Source organism: Capra hircus, chromosome 21 (genome assembly GCF_001704415.2).
Source record: "Capra hircus breed San Clemente chromosome 21, ASM170441v1, whole genome shotgun sequence".
In the NCBI taxonomy this organism is placed as follows: Eukaryota; Metazoa; Chordata; class Mammalia; order Artiodactyla; family Bovidae; genus Capra; species Capra hircus.
Window position 1 is genome coordinate 4,396,147 of NC_030828.1, and position 19,114 is coordinate 4,415,260.

The 19,114-nt window shown below is 36.6% G+C and overlaps 1 protein-coding gene across 1 annotated transcript; it reads left to right on the top strand.

Moving 5' to 3' along the window:
* Positions 4,441-16,950, top strand: GABRG3 (gamma-aminobutyric acid type A receptor gamma3 subunit). Its single transcript, XM_013972934.2, has 4 exons — positions 4,441-4,587; positions 9,822-10,018; positions 10,310-10,369; positions 15,748-16,950. The coding sequence occupies exons 1-4, from the start codon at positions 4,449-4,451 to the stop codon at positions 16,027-16,029; spliced, it is 678 nt and encodes a 225-aa protein (XP_013828388.1). The 5' UTR covers positions 4,441-4,448; the 3' UTR covers positions 16,030-16,950.

Below are 19,114 nucleotides of genomic sequence, written 5' to 3' on the forward strand. Positions count from 1 at the left end.
TAATTTGATTGCTGATGCATTTAATATTCTCCCAGAGGTCTCTGAGACTATCCTCAGTTCTTTTCATTCTTTTTACTTTATTCTGCTCTTCAGCAGGTATTTTCACCATTCTATCATCCAGCTCACTTTTCTATTCTTCTGCCTCAGGTATTCTGCTAGTTATTCCTTCAAGAGTATTTTTTATTTCAGTAATTGTGCTATTTGTCTCCGTATGTTTGTTCTTTAATTTAATAGGTCTTTGTTAATTGATATTTGCACTTTCTCCATTTTACTTTTTGAGGTTTTGGATCATCTTTACTATGATTATTCTGAATTCTTTTTCAGGTAGTCTGCCTATTTCCTCTTTATTTATTTGAACTTGCATGTTTCTAGATTTTTTCCTTCATTTGCACATTATTTCTCTACTTTTTCATTATTTATTTATTTATTTTTAACTTATTGTGTTTGAGGCCTCCTTTTCCCAGGCTTTGATGTTGAGTTCTTTCTTCCTTTTGGTTTCTGCCCTCATCAGGTTGGTCCAGTGGTTTGTGTAAGTTTCAGGTAGGCTGTGACTTGTGCTTGTGTTCCTGTTGGAGGAGGTGAGTTTTTCCCCCTCTGATGGGCATGACTGAGTGAGGCGATAATCCTGTCTGCTGATGATTGGGTTTGTATCTTTGTCTTGTTTGTTGTTTGAATGAGGCATCCTGCACAGGGTGCTACTGGCAGTTGGGTGGTGCCAGGTCTTGTGCACAAATGGTTGCCTTTGTGGGTGTTCTCACTATTTGATATTCCCTAGGGTTAGGAGTTCTCTGGTAATCTAGGGACTTGGAGTCAGCACACCCACTCCAAAGTTTCAGGGCCTCGGCTCCGGCCAGGAACAGAGATTCCACAGGTGGTTTGTTAGGGCATTAAATGGTATTAAAACAAACACACAAAAGTGAGAAACAAAAGATGCATCCCAGATAAATGGCAATTACAAAATCAGGTAACTAATAACTAAAATAATGGAATATACACACATATATGTATACACACCCATAAGCAAAACCAAAAGTCCAAAAAAGATAAATAAATATAGTAGATTGACCTTGCAAACAAAGGAAATCTAAAATGATATCCACCAATTAAGAATAAAACTAACTAAAGTGCAACCTGGAAAACAGAACTAAAGCAAGGTGCCAACTGGGGAATAAAACAATAAAAACAAAATGAACTGACAAATATGGTGAGAAAAAGAAACAAAAATATAAATGCAAAGTTAAGCAGAAGTAGATAAAGAAGATTTGTATACAGTAAAGATTAACTACAATGGGGGAAAAAACAGTAGGAAAAGCAAACAAAGGAATAAATGTAGAAAAAACTAACAATAAATTTTTAAATTTTTTAAAAAGAGAGAACAAAAACTAAAAAAAAAAAAAAAAGGAAAGGAAAACCCCACAGAACTGCAAAAGGCCAATGCAGAGGCAGTATATAACAGAAATAAAAAGTGTGATTTTAAAAAATTCTCTAAAGTTTAAATAGATTCAATAGTACTAGTGAAAAAACATCAACTACAACAACAGAGTGAAAAGGGGGTGGGGGAACATCCAGAAGCAACTACAGAACAAGTCAAAATGTAAGAAATGTTTTTCTTGAGTCTCTGCTGTCAGCATCCATTCCCTCACTGGGAGTCACAGTCCACCTCACCTCCCTAGGATGCCCTTCAATACTGGGCTGGTGTCTGGACCTGCTGTGAGATCTGCTCAGACTCTAATCTGGTACTATTCCTGTGTGTTCTTGCCTTCAATGTCCGCAGGTGTCAGAACTAGTGCATTTTCCTTTGTGAGAACTCTCATTGTCCTTGTACATATTCCATAAACACAGTCTTCCTAGTTGATTGTGTGGATCTAATCTAGTTTGTACAGTGGGTGGGAAGGTTTGGGGTCTTCTTCCTCAGCCACACTGCCCCTGGGTTTCAACTGTAGCTTTATCTCTACCTTTGGATGTGGGTCATCAAGAAGGGTTTGCTCCTGAGGCTGCCCTGGAGTACTTGGTTCTGCGCCAGTGAGGGCCAGCTGTGGAGGTGGCACAGCTGCTTAGTTCACAGGGGCCCTGGCAGCACCAGGTACTCAAAGGAGCTGGTAGCAGGAAATATTGTGCTCTAGAAGGGTATGGCAACCCATTCCAGTATTCCTGCCAGGAGAATCTCCTGCGCAGAAAAGCCTGCAGACTGCAGTCCACGGGGTCTTAAAGAGTTGGACGCGAGCAAAGTGACCCCGTTTGCATAGATGCAGGACTCTTTCTAGCTTCTGGCAGTTCTTTCCCAGTAGGGATCATGCATGGAGGTGGCGCGGTTGCTTGGATCACAGGGACCCTGGCAATGCTGGCTATGCAGGAGCACTGATGTCTATTGTCACGGGAGACATGGCGTTATTAGGGCTTTTTCTAGTCTGTGGCAGCTCTGCCCCAGTGAGGACTGAGCATGAAGATGGCACAGCAGCGCCAGGTGTGCAGGGACACAGATGGCTTCTACTACAGGAGCTATGGCCCTATCAGAGTCTTCTTCTAGCCTCTGGTAGCTGGTAATCTTCAGCTAGTCCTCCTCCATTGCCCCACCCATTCAGGCCTTTAGAGGGCTCCCCTGACGTGGGTCCTTCTCTGTTGCTCAGCGCTGTCAGGTGCTCGAAGAGCCAGTCTCTCTGTTGTTCAGCTGCCGGTGCTGGCCTGTGGGAGAGAGAGGTTAAAGTGATGGCCCCACTCCTACAGACTCAGCCTTGCCTCCAAGGCAGCCTGGCTTTCCTCCACAGGCATTTCCTGCCACAATCTCTTCCCGCATGTCCCCTCCACCCATCTCCCCACCATCAACAGCAGACCTCACCCTGGATTCCTCCACAATCCCTGCACTCCACCTCCCAGATGCTATGCCTTCTAAGGGACCCACGTCCTCAACTGGGGTATATATGGCTGTGGCAAGGATTGTCTGTGTGATTCTCACTCCATTTAGACTGTCGCAGATCAGCTGCTTCACTCTCAGCCTCAACTATCTCTCCTCTGTCCCAAACAATTGCCCCAGTGTGGAGGTCGAACCCCTGCTCAGTTCCCTCACCTGCCAGGGGCAGGTCCAGTGCTACTAACGCTTCTTTTTCTCCCTACTTCCTTCATTCTACTGAGTTTTATGTGGTTCTATATATTATTTTCCAATGGTCAGGAGCTCCTGCCCACTCTCAACCGGTGTTCTGCAAGCACTTCTGTGTCTGAAGGTGTATTCCTAATGTATCCATGAAGAGAGATGCACTCCATGTCCACCTACTCCTCCACCATCTTATTCTCTCCATTATAAAGTTTTGACAGTTGTACAGGAGAAACAAGATGCTGTGTTCTGGAAAGATCCTTTTGGTGACAGGATGCAGAATGATCCAGAGTACTGAAGGTTGTTATGAGACAAGCCAGGGGCTTTGGTAAATAGTACATGGGCCAGGTAGGAAGAGGAATTGGGGGAAATATAGAAGTTGAAGAAGGGAAAATGAATCAGAAATGGTTGTCTAGGTTCCCACCTTGGATAAATGAAAGGAGGCCCTAAACTAAGAGAATGTATTGGTGTGATAGCGATAACAGCTTATTTCTAGTCATCGTGAATTTCAGGTGCCAGAAGATTGAATCCAGCAGGTTGAAGGATGGAGGTCAAACAGGAGGAAGGGGAGAGACACAGTTCTGCAGAAGATCACCTAGAAAAGACATGGGTAGAGGCGACTTTGGAATAAAATAAACAATGTATTAGGCATGCACACCCTCACAGTCCCTCATGGACTCTTATGAGATTTCCAGTAACATCTCTATTAATCCCAACTCTCCTATGTGTGGCTTTGCATTAGTAAAGAGGAAGTAGTGTCCATAAAATGATTTCTTCTGTTTGTTTTCTGAGTAATTATGAAAGGATAAGATAAATATTAAAATATTATGTAAAACATTATAGTAAGTGGTTGATAAGCTTAAATTCATACTACAAAAATGTAAATATAAATTTGTTGCCGAAGTTTAGATATAAAAGTTTATGTATAGGTCTATTACTATTGAAAAAGCAAACTGAGGATGGAGTTACTTGAGGGATGAGTTTTTTCTTATCCTTGGTTTTAAACATGTAACATACAGCTAGACAGAAGTGATAATAGCTCATTGAATAATGGCCTGAATAAATGGTGTAGAATAATGGCATAGAATAAATGTGCATGTCTATCACACATATCAAGTAATATGTATCTTTTTGTGTCTTTTACAGTAAAATACTTCACTCAGCCATGGATATAATAAAAATTAAATTTCAGAGCAGCAGAATTCTGACTCTTTCCCCAATTTGATAAATGCCATACTTGAATACTTTTATCAAGTCATTCATTTAACAAAATAAGTTATAAATTATTTACTTGAATTATTTTAACACAAGAAAGTTGTGTTAATTTTGGCAATACTTCATTACAGGTGACTATGTTGTCATGACTATATATTTTGAATTGAGTAGAAGAATGGGATACTTCACTATTCAAACATATATTCCTTGTATACTGACTGTGGTTTTATCCTGGGTATCATTCTGGATCAAAAAAGATGCTACACCAGCAAGAACAGCATTAGGTGAGTTTCAAAAAAAGTCTCCTACCATTTTGTGTAATTTTAAAATATAACTATATTCATAAAAATACTTTCAATGAAAAACACCCAGTTCAAATGTAACTACCTAATTTGAAGGCTACTTGATAACTGTATTTATTTTTAAGTAGATGAGTTAGATTTTTCTTCCTGACAATAGAATTCCCTGTGTGCCACTTAAGTTGAGGTTAGGTACTCAGAATAAATCAATTGCATCATTCTGAACTGTGCTTTACAGATGATGTCATTAAAAATGTAGTCATGTTCTGAAAACTGCCACACTCAGAAGTCTCATTATGTCAGTGAATGGAAATAGAACAGTGTATGGAAATAGAACCTTTGAGGATTGATGACCAAATCAGTAAAACAATCTTTCAATAAAAGAAGCGCTGCTTATTTAGAGCAAATTTACCAGCAAACAAGAAAATGATTATTCTTTTCAGCTATAATTTATGCATTAAAGCTCAAAGTCTTTTCATAAATTTTTCTCTGGTACCCAAAGTTCTCTTAATAAAACATTAAATTTCAGTGGTTTTAGAACTGTAGTGCTAAATGTTTTATATCAGTTTTCTTTATGGTAGAAATTTTGCCTAACTTTCTATATTTTTATTTGTTAATAATGTGTGATATATAGTTCTTTCCACCAGCACTCTCACAGTTTCTTTGGAAATCAAGCTACCTCAATATTAAAAAACTGCAAAATATTGTATATTACATTGCACCGCTTCTGTTGTTTTTTTAATTCTTATTTGTTTAACAGAACAGCAATTTTTGAATAAGGTAAATTAGTCTTTAATATCCTCTGTCCTGTGGAAAATTCTTAAAGAGATGACACTACCAGGTCACCTTACCTGCCTCCTGAGAAATCTGTATGCAGTTCAAGAAGAAACAGTTAGAACCGGACATGGAACAAAGGACTGATTGCAAATTGGGAAAAGAGTATGTCAAGGCTGTATATTGTCACCTTGCTTACTCAACTTCTATGCAGAGTACATCATGAGAAATGCCAGGCTGGATGAAGCACAAGCTGGGATCAAGATTGCGAGGAGAACCATCAATAGCCTCAGATATGCAGATAACACCACCCTTATGACAGAAAGCAAAGAGGAACTAAAGAGCCTCTTGATGAAAGTGGAAGAGGAGAGTGAAAAAGCTGGGTTAAAATGCAACATTCAAAAAAAGATCATGGCACTGGGTCCCATCACTTCATTGCAAATAGATGGGGAAACAATGGAAACAGTGATAGACTTTCTTTTCTTGGGCTCCAAAATCACTACAGATGGTAACTGCAGCCATGAAATTAAAAGACACTTTATCCTTGGAAGAAAAGCTATGACCAACTGAGACAGCATATTAAAAAGCAGAGACATTACTTAGCCAACAAAAGTCCGTCTAGTCAAAGCTATGGTTTTTCCAGAAGTCATGTATGGACGTGAGAGTTGGACCAAAAAGAAAGCTGAGCTCCAAGAAATTTATGCTTTTGAACTGTGGTGTTGGAGAAGACTCTTGAGAGTCCCTTGGACTGCAAGACCAAACAGGTCAATCCTAAAGGAAATCAGTCCTGAATATTCATTGGAAGGACTGATGCTGAAGCTGAAGCTCCTACTTTGGCCACCTGATGCAAAGAGCTGACTCACTGGAAAAGACCCTGATGCTGGGAAAGATTGAAGGCAGGAGGAGAAGGGGATGACAGAGGATGAGATGGATGGATGGAATCACCAACTCAATGGGCATGAGTTTGAGAAAGATCTGGAAATTGGTGATGGACAAGGAGGCCTGGCGTGCTGCAGTCCATGGGGCTGTAAAGAGTTGGACACTACTGAGTGAACTGAACTGAGCTGACCCTCTGCCCAATATTAGCTTTGCATTCTTATAGAAAATATGTGATAAATCAGCTGACAAACGCATAATATAAATTTAGCAACTATTCTTGAGGTTATGACCTCACAATGACAAATTCAGAGGTCATAGTGAGTATAACTTTAAAGAACAGCTTCAAAACAGAGTAATATTTCTGCACAACTTGAGACTATGCAAGTCCTATCAAAGAGTAGCCATCATGGTGTCAAGAGGACAGAGATACTAGAAATATACCATTCTTTCAGATAATAGATTTGCTGACCAGAAGAGTGGAGAAATCTCAACACTGGCAAATTTAATTGAGACATCTGAAGGGTCCTGCTTAATAAAGGAATACTCTAGACTTCCTTTAAATGAAACAAATCATGCCATGACAAATCAAGCAAAACCACCAGTAAATCAACTATTTATTATAGGGAAGAATTCAATGTTCTTTTAAAAAAAATTACATAGTCCATCATGTATCATCTACAATATTGTATATACAGTAAAAAATTACTAGACTTTCTAAGAAGCAGATAATTGTGATCCTATGATCAAGAAAAAAAAAGTCAACATTAAAATGCAACTCTGATGTTGAATCAGCAGATATGGGTTTTAAAGCAGCTATTATAAGAGTGTTCAAGGATTAAAAAGAAAATACAATGTTAGTGAATGACAAGATGGATAATATCAACAAATACATTTCTTAAAAATGAAGCTCTAGCATAAAATGTGAGTGAGTGAAGTCACTCAGTCATGTCCGACTCTTGGCAACCCCATGGACTGTAGCCTACCAAGCTCCTCTGTCCATGGGATTTTCCAGGCAATAGTACTGTAGTGGATTGCCATTTCCTTCTCCAAGGGATCTTCCCAACCCAGGGATCAAACCCAGACCTCCCGCATTGTAGACAGACACTTTACTGTCTGAGCCACCAGGGAATAAAATGTACAATAGTCAAATTGAAAATAATCACTAAATGAGCTTAAGAGCAGATTGAAGATGCCGGGGAGGGGAGAGATCATGTGCAATTGATCATTACATAAAATTTATCTAATTAGAAGAAGATATGAATTTAAAAATGATTTAAAAGAATCAACATGCAGAAAACTAAGATGATGGCATCCGGTCCCTTCATTTCATGGCAAATAGATAGGGAAACAGTGGAAACAGTGGCTGACTTTATTTTTCTGGGCTCCAAAATCACTGCAGATGGTGATTGCAGCCATGAAATTAAAAAACATTTATTCCTTGGAAGGAAAGTTATGACCAAACTCGATAGCATATTAAAAAGCAGAGACATTACTTTGTCAACAAAGGTCCATCTAGTCAAAGCTATGGTTTTTCCAGTGGTCATGTGTGGATGTGAGAGTTGGACTATAAAGAAAGCTGAGCACTGAAGAACTGATGCTTTTGAACTATGGTGTTGGAGAGGACTCTTGAGAGTCCCTTGGACTGCAAGGAGATCCAACCAGTTCATTCTAAAGGAGATCATTCCTGGGTATTCATTGGAAGGACTGATACTGACGCTGAAACTCCAATACTTTGGCCACCTGATGCAAAGAGCTGACTCATTTGAAAAGACCCTGATGTCGGGAAAGATTGAGGGCAGGAGGAGAAGAGAACGACAAAGGATGAGATGGTTGGATGGCATCACCTACTCGATGGACATGGGTTTGAGTGAACTCCAGGAGTTGGTGATGGACAGAGAGGCCTGGCGTTCATGGGGTTGCAAAGAGTTGGACATGACTGTGACTGAACTGAAGTGAACTAAACTGAACAGAGCCTCAGTGATCTGTGGGACAATATAAAGATGTATAACACAACTTCAACTGGTACTCCAAAATGAAAAGAGGAAAAGAATCAGCTTTAAAATTTTTTGAAGAAATTTAGTAAAAATACGCAGTTTTCTTGAAAATGAAAGTGAAAGTAAAGTTGCTCAGTTGTGTCCAACTGTTGTGACCCCGTGGACTGTAGACTACCAGTGTCTTCTGTTCGTGGGATTTTCCAGGCAAGAATACTGGAGTGGGCTGCTGTTTCCTTTTCCAGGAGACCTTCCCAACCCAGGGATCAAACCCAGGTCTCCCACATTGCGGGCAGACACCTTACCATCTGAGCCACCTACAAATTCTTTAGACATAGCATGGTCACCACATTTTTGAAAATGTTAAATTGAACATTTATTACAAAATCTATATTTTTCATAAAAATTTACCTACCATCAGTGTACACTTTTCAAATTTACAATGCATTTTTACAAAATGTATCACAACTTTCCCACCTACAATAAAGAGAGCCTGACATTCTGTTTTCACTGTATTGATTAAAGAAACTGATTCAAAGAGAGTAAGTGGCTTTATCCGACCAAATATTGAGAAAGCCCAGAGCAAGGCTGAAGGCTTTGACTTCTAGTTCAATATCCTGTACACCTGACCATGCTGTTCATGCTGTTCTATTTGATTTATTCTACAATTTCTTGCTGATTGACAGACCAGGGAGGCACTAAACAGGAGCTGTGATGCTTGTACAAAGATGGGAACTAATGTGCATTCATTTGTCATGTCTACCTGATCTTTCTATCACATATACATCTCTTAAATTTGCTCCACAGTCTTTGATTAAATCTTGAGTGTTGGCCAACATATATGAAATAAATTCAGATTAATACTGTGATTAGTTAACTAATTAACCAATGAATCAATGCACTCACAAAAAGCATTTATTGAAATAGTTGTAATGCTAGACATGGTGCTATGTAATGGGCAATAAAGGATGAGCAAGATACTGTTTTGCTTTTAAAGATTGCACGTTCTATGCAGGGAGACAGACCACAAAGACATAAGCAATTCTCTGTGATCATGCAAAAAATGAGGCACGTAGAATGTATAAGAATAGTGAAGATGTGTGTATCATCAGCTCTGCCTGGAGTACTATAAGGTGATTTGCCTCAGAAAAAGTGGTGTTTCTGCTGAGTCTTCAAAAAAAAGTGAGTTTACAAATTGCATACAGAAGAAGAAGTGGAGACAGGAAATAGTTTACATGGGCAGAAGAGAAGTGTGAGACGAGGAACAGACAAAGCATAGAGGACTGCAAATCTCGCTTTCATTAAAAATATATTTAAAAGACAACATGTCAAACAATACAAAAATTACTGAATAAATGGGATATCAACTTAATTCATATATTTTAATGTTATTGTGAAGACTATAATAAAACATCTTATGGAAATGTTGTTTATAATATTATATATACATTACAATTAAAAGTATTATTACATTTACGCAATGTCAAGGAGGATTCGCATAAAAATAAACCACCGTGTGGAATGGAGGGATTCTGTTCGGCTTCTCTGACGACTTGGTATGTGTCCCCTGTGCAGGCATCACCACGGTGCTGACCATGACCACGCTCAGCACCATAGCCAGGAAGTCCTTGCCCCGCGTTTCCTACGTGACTGCCATGGACCTTTTCGTGACTGTGTGCTTCTTATTTGTCTTTGCTGCTCTGATGGAGTACGCTACCCTCAACTACTATTCAAGCTGCAGAAAACCACCTACCACTAAGAAAAAAACATCGGTGAGTTCCGGTAGCAAAGATTTTCTCAGAAGGTAGTAGAAGAATATTTTTAGGTAAATGGGTCTTATTCATAAGGATTTTATACATGATATACATAGTTAATTTAATAAGACTTTTAAAAAACAAGATAGGTATGCAGAAGATATGAATGTGACTGTCAAGCAGTCTTCAGCCTCACCTACCAGTGTCATGGACTGATGGAATCACACCTTAAAGATTATTCTTTATCAGAGTGTTCTGTAATACAGATTCCATGGCAGTTTTCAATGGCTTTTTCTGCTTTTCTTGTAGTTACTACATGCAGATTCCTCGAGATGGATTCATGAAAGGATAAGCCTACAAGCCCCGTCTGTACGTATAACATTGCAAGTGTAACTATTTCTGAGAACTTTGTGTAAACTACAATTGAAAAATATTATTGTTTACAGATGCATCTATTGAAGACCAAAGAGTAATGCATGTATTCCCTAAAAAATGTATTTACAAAGAAATGTTCAACTTAGAAAATTTGGAAAATAAAGGGAAAAAATCACTTCTACTCAGGGATTAGTGTATAGCATACATATTTCTGTAATTCAGAATTATGTTCTGAATACACTTCTTGGTCAAAATATTAATTTGTAGGATCATTTTGATGATTGTATCATATGTTCATGATCGATGCATGCACAGATGATCTTGGCTGGACACTGGGCTAATCCACAACTTTTCACTTTTAAACATATTTTTGTCACTACCGTTTTGTACATACTTGTGACTATTTTCTTAGTATTAATTCCTAGAAGCAGAATGCCTGGGCCAAAGAATTGCATGTTTTTTTTTCCAAATCACATTTCACCAGTTTTGTTAGCAGTGTGAGTAACTCACTGCTCAATGTAGGTCACTCTCCCTGCATTTAGTTGGATAGTTGAATATATAAACAACTCCTACAAACTATTCCTGTTGGCATTGCTTTGATTATTGATAAAGCTTAATATATTTTTTACTTGTTTTTGATTTTCACATATTCCTGTGAATTGCTTTTTCTGTCCATTAATTTTTATAAAATTTTTTGTACAATTTTGATAACATTTTTATCCTTTAAGTTTTTTAAAGTACCATGCTATCTGCCAGTTATATTTATTGCATTTATACAATGTAAAATTTATATAATCACATATAGAATATATTAGGGATATTAATCTGGTTTTGTATGTAGTTTTTATTCCAGATTTCATTAGTAATGCTTTCACTGCAATTTCTTGTGCTTTTTTCCACGTGCAGTGTCTTCAATCTCCTATTGTCAAATCTATCAGCATTTCCTTTTGTGGCATCTGCCTCTTGTGTCCTTCTTGGAAGTCCTTTCCTATCTTCAGAATGACATAGCTCTTCCTGATTTTCTTTTTTTTTTTTTTTATTTTCTTTTAGTGCTAACTCTGTTTGACAACATATTCTAAGTAGTTTCATGTATCAACTCATTCTATCTTCACAAAAACCCACTCTACTGACAAGGACACTGAGATGTAGAAAAGTAAACTCCTATAAGTATTGACTGAACCTTCACAGTTTAAAAAATTGTTATATTTAATTATTAGTGTTACCTGAATTTTTAGTGTATATAGCTTAATGTAAGACTCTATTGAAAAACTGGAAAACATATCTTTAAATCACTGATTGTGAGCTACCACTTTTACCATATGACAACTTTTACTTTATTTTTATTCCTTTGTACATAAGAAGTCACAAATTGCACTGAATGTTTTATGCCCACCCGTACATGATAGATGGTTTTCTAGCTCCTAATCAGCATCTTATGTCCAGTTCATTTCCATCAGTTTCATCAGGAGATTGTATAATTATCTATACTCTGCAAGCATGTATCATTATAGTTCTGACAGAAGTGGAGCCATTTTTCTAGCTGTGGGAAGCTATAGTGGACATAGATTTTGCCAGCAAATGCTGCCAAATAGAAGCAGACTGAAAGGTAATGGGAAGGGGTGGAAGTAGGGGATGCTAAATAACAGGGACAAGTCAGAACAAATAGTCTGAGGCCCAGAAAATACATTATCACACACAACCAGGGGGCTAAGAGTGGAGGAAGAAAGATTGACATCTTTGGTATAGAAATGATACAGTCAAAAGTAATAAAGAATGTTTTAACATAGAGAAAAAAAATAGCCACAAAACTAGAAATTTTTAAGCTGGAAAATGTAATGACCCTAAAGAAAGTACATACAAAAACAATTCACAGAAAGGGCTCCAGGCCAGCTAGCAAGACATCATCAGAAAGTCTTCAACAGGAGTTCAGAAGACCAAAAAAACAAAAAAAAAAAAACTGGAGTTTTTCAACTGTTGGATGATAATGTCTTCAGTTCTATTCTGAAATATCTAGTGTTAAGTTAGTTAAGGGGCCACTCTCCTCAAAAAGGAAAAGCAGAGATGAACAGCCTCTCAGTAACCAGGGGCAGGAGCTGGCCCCCTGAGGGTCATATGTTGCTTTGGGGCAAGTTGTCCAAACTGTTCTGTGCCTCAGTTACCTAACCCATAAAATGCAAGGCTAGTCCACTGTGAGTATGCAGTAGTACTTGCTGCCCAGGAAGCGCAGTGGTTCTGAGGAGGTCAAGGAACTGCATTTACAAAGAAGCAAAACAGGAGTGAGTCAGGCAGGGACTAGCTGGGCTGAAGATGACCCTGGAGATTCATTAATTAAAATCTCTATTTGGGCATAGTTGAAATTATCTTAACAAATTGGGGGACTGAATTTAAAGAAGTACTTAATTTAACATATGGCTATTTACAGTTCTTAACATTGTAAGTTTTATTTCAATATTATATGTCATTTTACAACAGTGAGCTATAAAGATATAAGTAGAGATTTCTTATTATTTGTTTCAGTGATCATGGATTTTAGTTCTCTAAATGATGAAGTGAGGTATATAGTTCTCTTGTCCCAGAAATCATATGCTTTTTAGCCTGTTACCTCATTGGGCATCCTTTTAATCTCTAGTGAGCTGTCTCCATCCCTGCAGAGATTTCTGATGCCCATTTTGAGACAGCTCTTCATGTTGGCCCTGCCTGCTTGTAATGGCTGGACATCTTTGTGTGACACTATACAGGTAAAAAAGGTTGAAGAAATAAAAGGATGAAAATCTGGCTGAACACTGTCAAAACACATGTACAATTATTATTTAATAAAAGCGGATTTTTCTAATTGGAGATTATTAAAAAAAAAATCCTCAAATGCACCAGAGTCAAGTCAGAACTTTGCTTTTCTCAGCAAACTTCCAGGTAAAATTTACACCCACTCAGGTTTAAGAACAATTAACCTGGAGAACATGCACCTACACTAGAACCAGAGGGACACCAAGGTGTTTATTTCTTCCGATTGCCTAGAATTGTAGAAGAAAGTAGGCAGCTGCATCATGGCTCCCTGGCTGGCTATTGGCCCAGAGCATCTTGACTTAGTTTAGTCCTCACACAGACATTTCCCAATTAAAGGGATGCCCCAAAGGCTGCCAGTAGTGACACTGAATGCTCTATCACAGAGCTAGAAAAATATCTAATCAGTGTGATATCCAGAGTAGAAGGAAAAAGGTGCCACATTTCCTTGTATTTATGGGTTTTGGTTTTATATAAATATATACAAGAATATATAATATATTAATTAATATAAATAAATATATATTAATAAAATATGTAATAATACATAATATAATTAATATATAATAATATATATTATATAATTATACATATTATATATTTTTATATAATAGATTATATATATTATCTTTATTATCTGATACAGATTATATAATATATATTATAATATATACAGTATTATATATATTATACATATATACATGTATATATATTGTTTTCATATATACATGTATATATTGTATACATATATAGAAGTATATATATATACACAGTAAATATATAATTATATATTATATAATATAATTATATATAATAATATATAATATGCATATAGAATATAGTATTATATAATATATATCATATAATATAATTATATAATATACAATAATATATACAGTATTATATATAATATATTTATTATTATATTATATATTTATTATTTCTGGTCATTATATTTTGTATTATATATTATATTATATTATTAACACTGTATTTATAATACTATAATATAATATATTATATATGTATGTTATATATTAATATATATTGATATATTATATATCATATATCATGTATTATATTATATATAATTATATGTATTATATACATATACACTATTGTATATATTACAATAATATATACAATAATATATTATACAATAATATATTACAATATACCATAATATTACAATGTTGCAATAATATCACAATATTGATATTACAATATTGTGTAATATTACACAATATATAGTGTTACAATATTGTAATTAATAAATTAATTCTAATTAATTGTTATATATTATATAATATACTTATAGACAGTATAGTATACAATATAATATATTGTATACTATACTAATAATTATAATTAATATGTTACACTATTATAAATTGTCTATACAATATATAATATTGTATATGTATGTATACATAATATATATGATATTATTTTACATATATTACATAGTATATGTATTAATAAAATATATGTAATAATAATATATAATATATATATCATATTCATGATGAATTCTGAAAGGCCTCTCTTCCAGCATTACGCAAAGGGCTTGTGTGCCTCCGTCTCCCTTGATTTCAGCCTCCACTGACACATACTGTTTCCTTTCACACCTCAGATCCTCAGTTCTTGCAGCATAAATAAAATTAGAACAGAAAGACAACTATGGTTTTTAGTTTTCATGCATTATTCAGTCAAACTTAGAAATTTGTCCTCTCTAAATGGACAGGGAAGCCTGGTGTTCTGCAGTCCATGGGGTTGCAAGAGTCAGACATGACTGAGTGATTGAGTGACTGAACTGAACTGAACTGATCCTCTCTAAAAACTTCAATTTAGTACACAGTTCTAGTTGTATAGGAGAGTTCTTCAACTGCCTGAAGAATTGACCAGTCTATTTGAAGCCATTACTCAAGGTTAAGAATGATTCCTCTCATTTATGAGTGACTACAAGTCATCCCCTCGCCTCATCTGCCTAAATATTGACTTCTCCACATCAGGAAGACAGCTTGAGAAGTAGAAAACAAAACATTCCAATTGTATACAATTTTTGACTGTTAAGAGATGACAAGCAATGTCTGGTGTTACACACTGAAAGCTCATTTTTTAACCTGAATTACATGGAACAAGAAGATTCTCTTTTATCGTTCCTACACACCATAGCTTTTTTACTGTTTGCTAATTAGAAAGAAAAGAAATTTATTTCTCCACAAGTTGATAAGTATTGGTTTAACATTTGAAGGATTGTATATAATGTGTGTGCATATATACTCCAAATCAGCAGAGAAGTAGGCAGAACAGGGACTTGAAATGTCTAGTACACATTTGAAAAAATCCTGAATCTTCCTTATCAGTAATCTGAGAAACACAAATTTGGAAAGCTGAACTCTAGTTTTTTGTTTTTCCATTAGATTTGCAAAGATTGAGCTCTCCATAGCAGGGATCGGGGAGCAGGCATGGGGCATAGTATTGTCACCATTATTTGTAGACAGCCATAGTCTATGCTTATAGCTTGATTCATCTCGAGCTGTCCTTGATGCATTTCATGATGATTTTTGTGTTGTTCTTGTTGTCTGCAGAACTATTCTCTCCTTGACATGAGGCCACCACCACCTGTAACAGTTACTCTAAACAATTCCGTGTACTGGCAGGAATTAGAAGATACCTGTGTCTATGAGTGTTTGGATGGCAAAGACTGTCAGAGTTTCTTCTGCTGCTATGAAGAATGCAAATCAGGATCTTGGAGAAAAGGACATATTCACATAGACATCTTGGAACTGGACTCATATTCACGGGTCTTTTTCCCTACATCATTCCTGCTCTTCAACTTGGTTTATTGGGTGGGATACCTCTATCTCTAACTCTTCTTCCAGGTGATAAGTGAAGAGCATTAGGTTCCTCTCTAAACTTTCACCATCCCCAGACCAGTAGTGACTAACTGGAGTAGCAAGGAAAGACACTTCTCAGTTTATCTGAAATACATTACTTTTGAGCAGTGTAGGAGTATGTGGCAAATATTTCTATTACGTATTTCAAACCCACAGATACATGCGTGTGCACACACAAGTTAACTGAGTGTTAAAGTGATCTTCTTGCTAATCCTTTGCTGAATCTGTAGCTTGGTGATATTTATAAATGTGTTTTGGATATTGGAAGCAGTTCCCAATTTTCTTTTGTGAAGAAATCTGTGAAACGTACAAGCAAATATCTGAGAAGCTCTCTCAGACTCCACCCTTTCTGTGTTTTTACTTGGGCCCTCGGTGGCACTGGAGCCCAGTTGTGCAGGGTCGCTGCTGACTGACACTCATGCCACTGGTAGTCTGAGTTCAAGAGTGAACTGCAGTGAGTTACCACCCAGTTTCCTCTCTCTGTGGCCTCTTTGCTCTGTCACCACCTTCACTGGTTGGTGTACTTTTATCTAATAACCTCACCCTGAGTTTGGAAAGGTTATATCTGTTTCATCCGTAAGTTTTCAGTTGAGGCAACAGTCTGATTTTGAGAATTCTCATGTTGCTGAATTCAAAGATGTTTACTATCTCTGAACATCATAAGTTCAACATTTTATCCTAAGAATTGTGTTTTACTAGACCAAGAGGCAACCCCAGAGTATACTCTATTATAGGTTCAATGATTCTCTTTACCTTGCAAAGAAAGGTACATAGCATTCACAAGCTTTGGTTTTGAAATTGTTTTCCAGAGTGTGAAAGAAATATAGATAGAATTTGTACAAATTTTTCTTAGTGAATATTAACTTTCAAGTCAAATCAAGTTTAGATGCAAAACAATGGGTCATGGCTATCATCAATGATATATTTTGATGAAAAAATTATTTTATATTTTGGAATAAGGGTAGGTAGCAAGATTCTAAAGGAAAAGAAACCTTGAAATTATTACTGTTTTGATATTTTTATAACACAAAGCAAACTTGCTTATTGATGTTAGTTCTTTGTTATAATTGGATGCTAGTATGTACTTTACAAGACCCTTTAGAAGCTTTCCACCATAGATGGGGGAAAAAAAGTCCTACCATTACTTTAACAGATGCTTTGCCATTATTAAATTTTTGGTACTAACTCTGCTTCTCATCTTTATCCCATAGAAAATTGAGCTTGTTTTATTGGAAACCATATAATTTTATTTTGATTATGTATTGTGCATACGATTATTATTCAGGAAAAAAGGTAAAACATTATGCAGGAAAAGTATATAAAAGTGCTTTTTCATATAATTTAATGAATGCAGACCAGACGCAGAAGACATGGGAGTGGAAAAGACTAGAAGAGTTGAAATTAGATGAGTCAATTTTTATGAACATCAAGTGAATGCAAATATGTTGATCTTTATCACCCAATTTTCAAGGAAAAGTCTATATAATGTGAGACATTGAGTTACTTCCTATCAACTCCTTCCATGCCTTTTGATTTGATTCTTACTACATAGGCCACAAACCAATTGGTTTTTGTTTTGGAAGTCCAATTTAAAACACAAAAAACAATAAGTATTTGTGGAGAAACAGGTTGAATCTATTAGCTCAACAGAAATTTCTGTGCTATTGGAGACTTGTGCCTACTAGCCGTCTCATCCTATCTCTCAGGCATCAACCTCCCACTCACTCAACAACAGGGAGGGGTTCTGAGGTGCCCTGACTACATCCCACCAGAGGAACTAAACACCCAGGGAGAGAATCCCAAGGTTCTTCTTCAAACACAATTCTCAACTTTGTAGCAATATGAAAATTTCAATTCAGTATTTCTTTTTTAAAAAAAGCTCTGGAAGGAGCTGAATTTTTCAGTAAAATTCTTGGGAGGAAAACAGCCTAAAAGCATTTTTATCACATATATTAAGTCCAACTTTACCTTTAAATTTTTTTACTGAGGCCTCTTGTTTCAAGGCCATTCAATAATTGAGCATCATTGGCAACTCTTATGAAATTATAAGTATAGGATCATCTGTGTGTTCTGAATCTAACCAATCTCTCCCTCCCAGTATCAGTCATTCTGCTGATCTAAACACACTAGTTTATGGTTCCTTTTCCATGAAACAGAACATTCATCTCAAGAGAGTGTAACAGATCGCAGAGCCTAAACTCTATTTCTGCACATCTATCCACTACGGGATCTTACTAAGAAGAACGAAAGCATTCCCTGAGAACACACCACTGCCTGCTTCTCTGCAGCTTGCCCATTTAAGTTCTCCATATTGATCCCAGCTCCCCAGATAAACCATTCCAGTCTGCAAAAAGGGAAATTGGCATGTACCTCACACAGGTGCAGAGCTCAGGGCCATGCTTTTAAGTAGGTATGAGTTTACTTTATGGAAGAAGGAAGAGGATGGGCACTGGGATAGTGTGAGGGGGATGTATCACTCTTTAACTGAAGGACTCTCTTTCACCGGTATGCTTGGTTAGTAGCGTATGTATGGTGAGCATTGTACAAGACTGTTCACAGATACTACATCCTTACAGCTCCACCCAGATTGCTTTGCATGTAGAATGGAGAGTGATATTTGGTGGCTAGATGGCAGCTATAGGGAAGTTAAGTGACGTGCATTCCAAAAGTGCTACTGTGTTCCTCACTTTTAGAACCACTTAATTAAGGAGATGACTGTTCCACATTTTGACAAAAATTTCTAACTACCATAGCTCATACTGACAACTGTGACTGTCTCTAATAAGCTGCATCTAGGCTGGCCAGAGAAAAAAGAAATTACACATCAATGGAATTAGAGCAAAATGCGTCTTCAGATCTTAGAAAGTTTCAGTTTCTGCAAAGTCTGAATACCACAGGCCAGAACAGAGACTGTCATATACATGACTGAGAAGGACAATATAGCTATAACTTACTCTGGACCCAGTCAATACCGTCCCTAATTTACCCCGCATATGCCTTAAAGTAACACATAAATCTTAAATTACATATATCACTTAGATTTTTCATTTCCTGCCAG

Bases quoted from the DNA above. Each gene is read 5' to 3' on its own strand.
- GABRG3 (XM_013972934.2), top strand. From the start codon at position 4,449: ATGACTATATATTTTGAATTGAGTAGAAGAATGGGATACTTCACTATT. The intron at 4,588-9,821 runs GTGAGTTTCAAA...TCCCCTGTGCAG, and splicing joins ACCAGCAAGAACAGCATTAG to GCATCACCACGGTGCTGACC. The intron at 10,370-15,747 runs GTACGTATAACA...TGTTGTCTGCAG, and splicing joins TAAGCCTACAAGCCCCGTCT to AACTATTCTCTCCTTGACAT.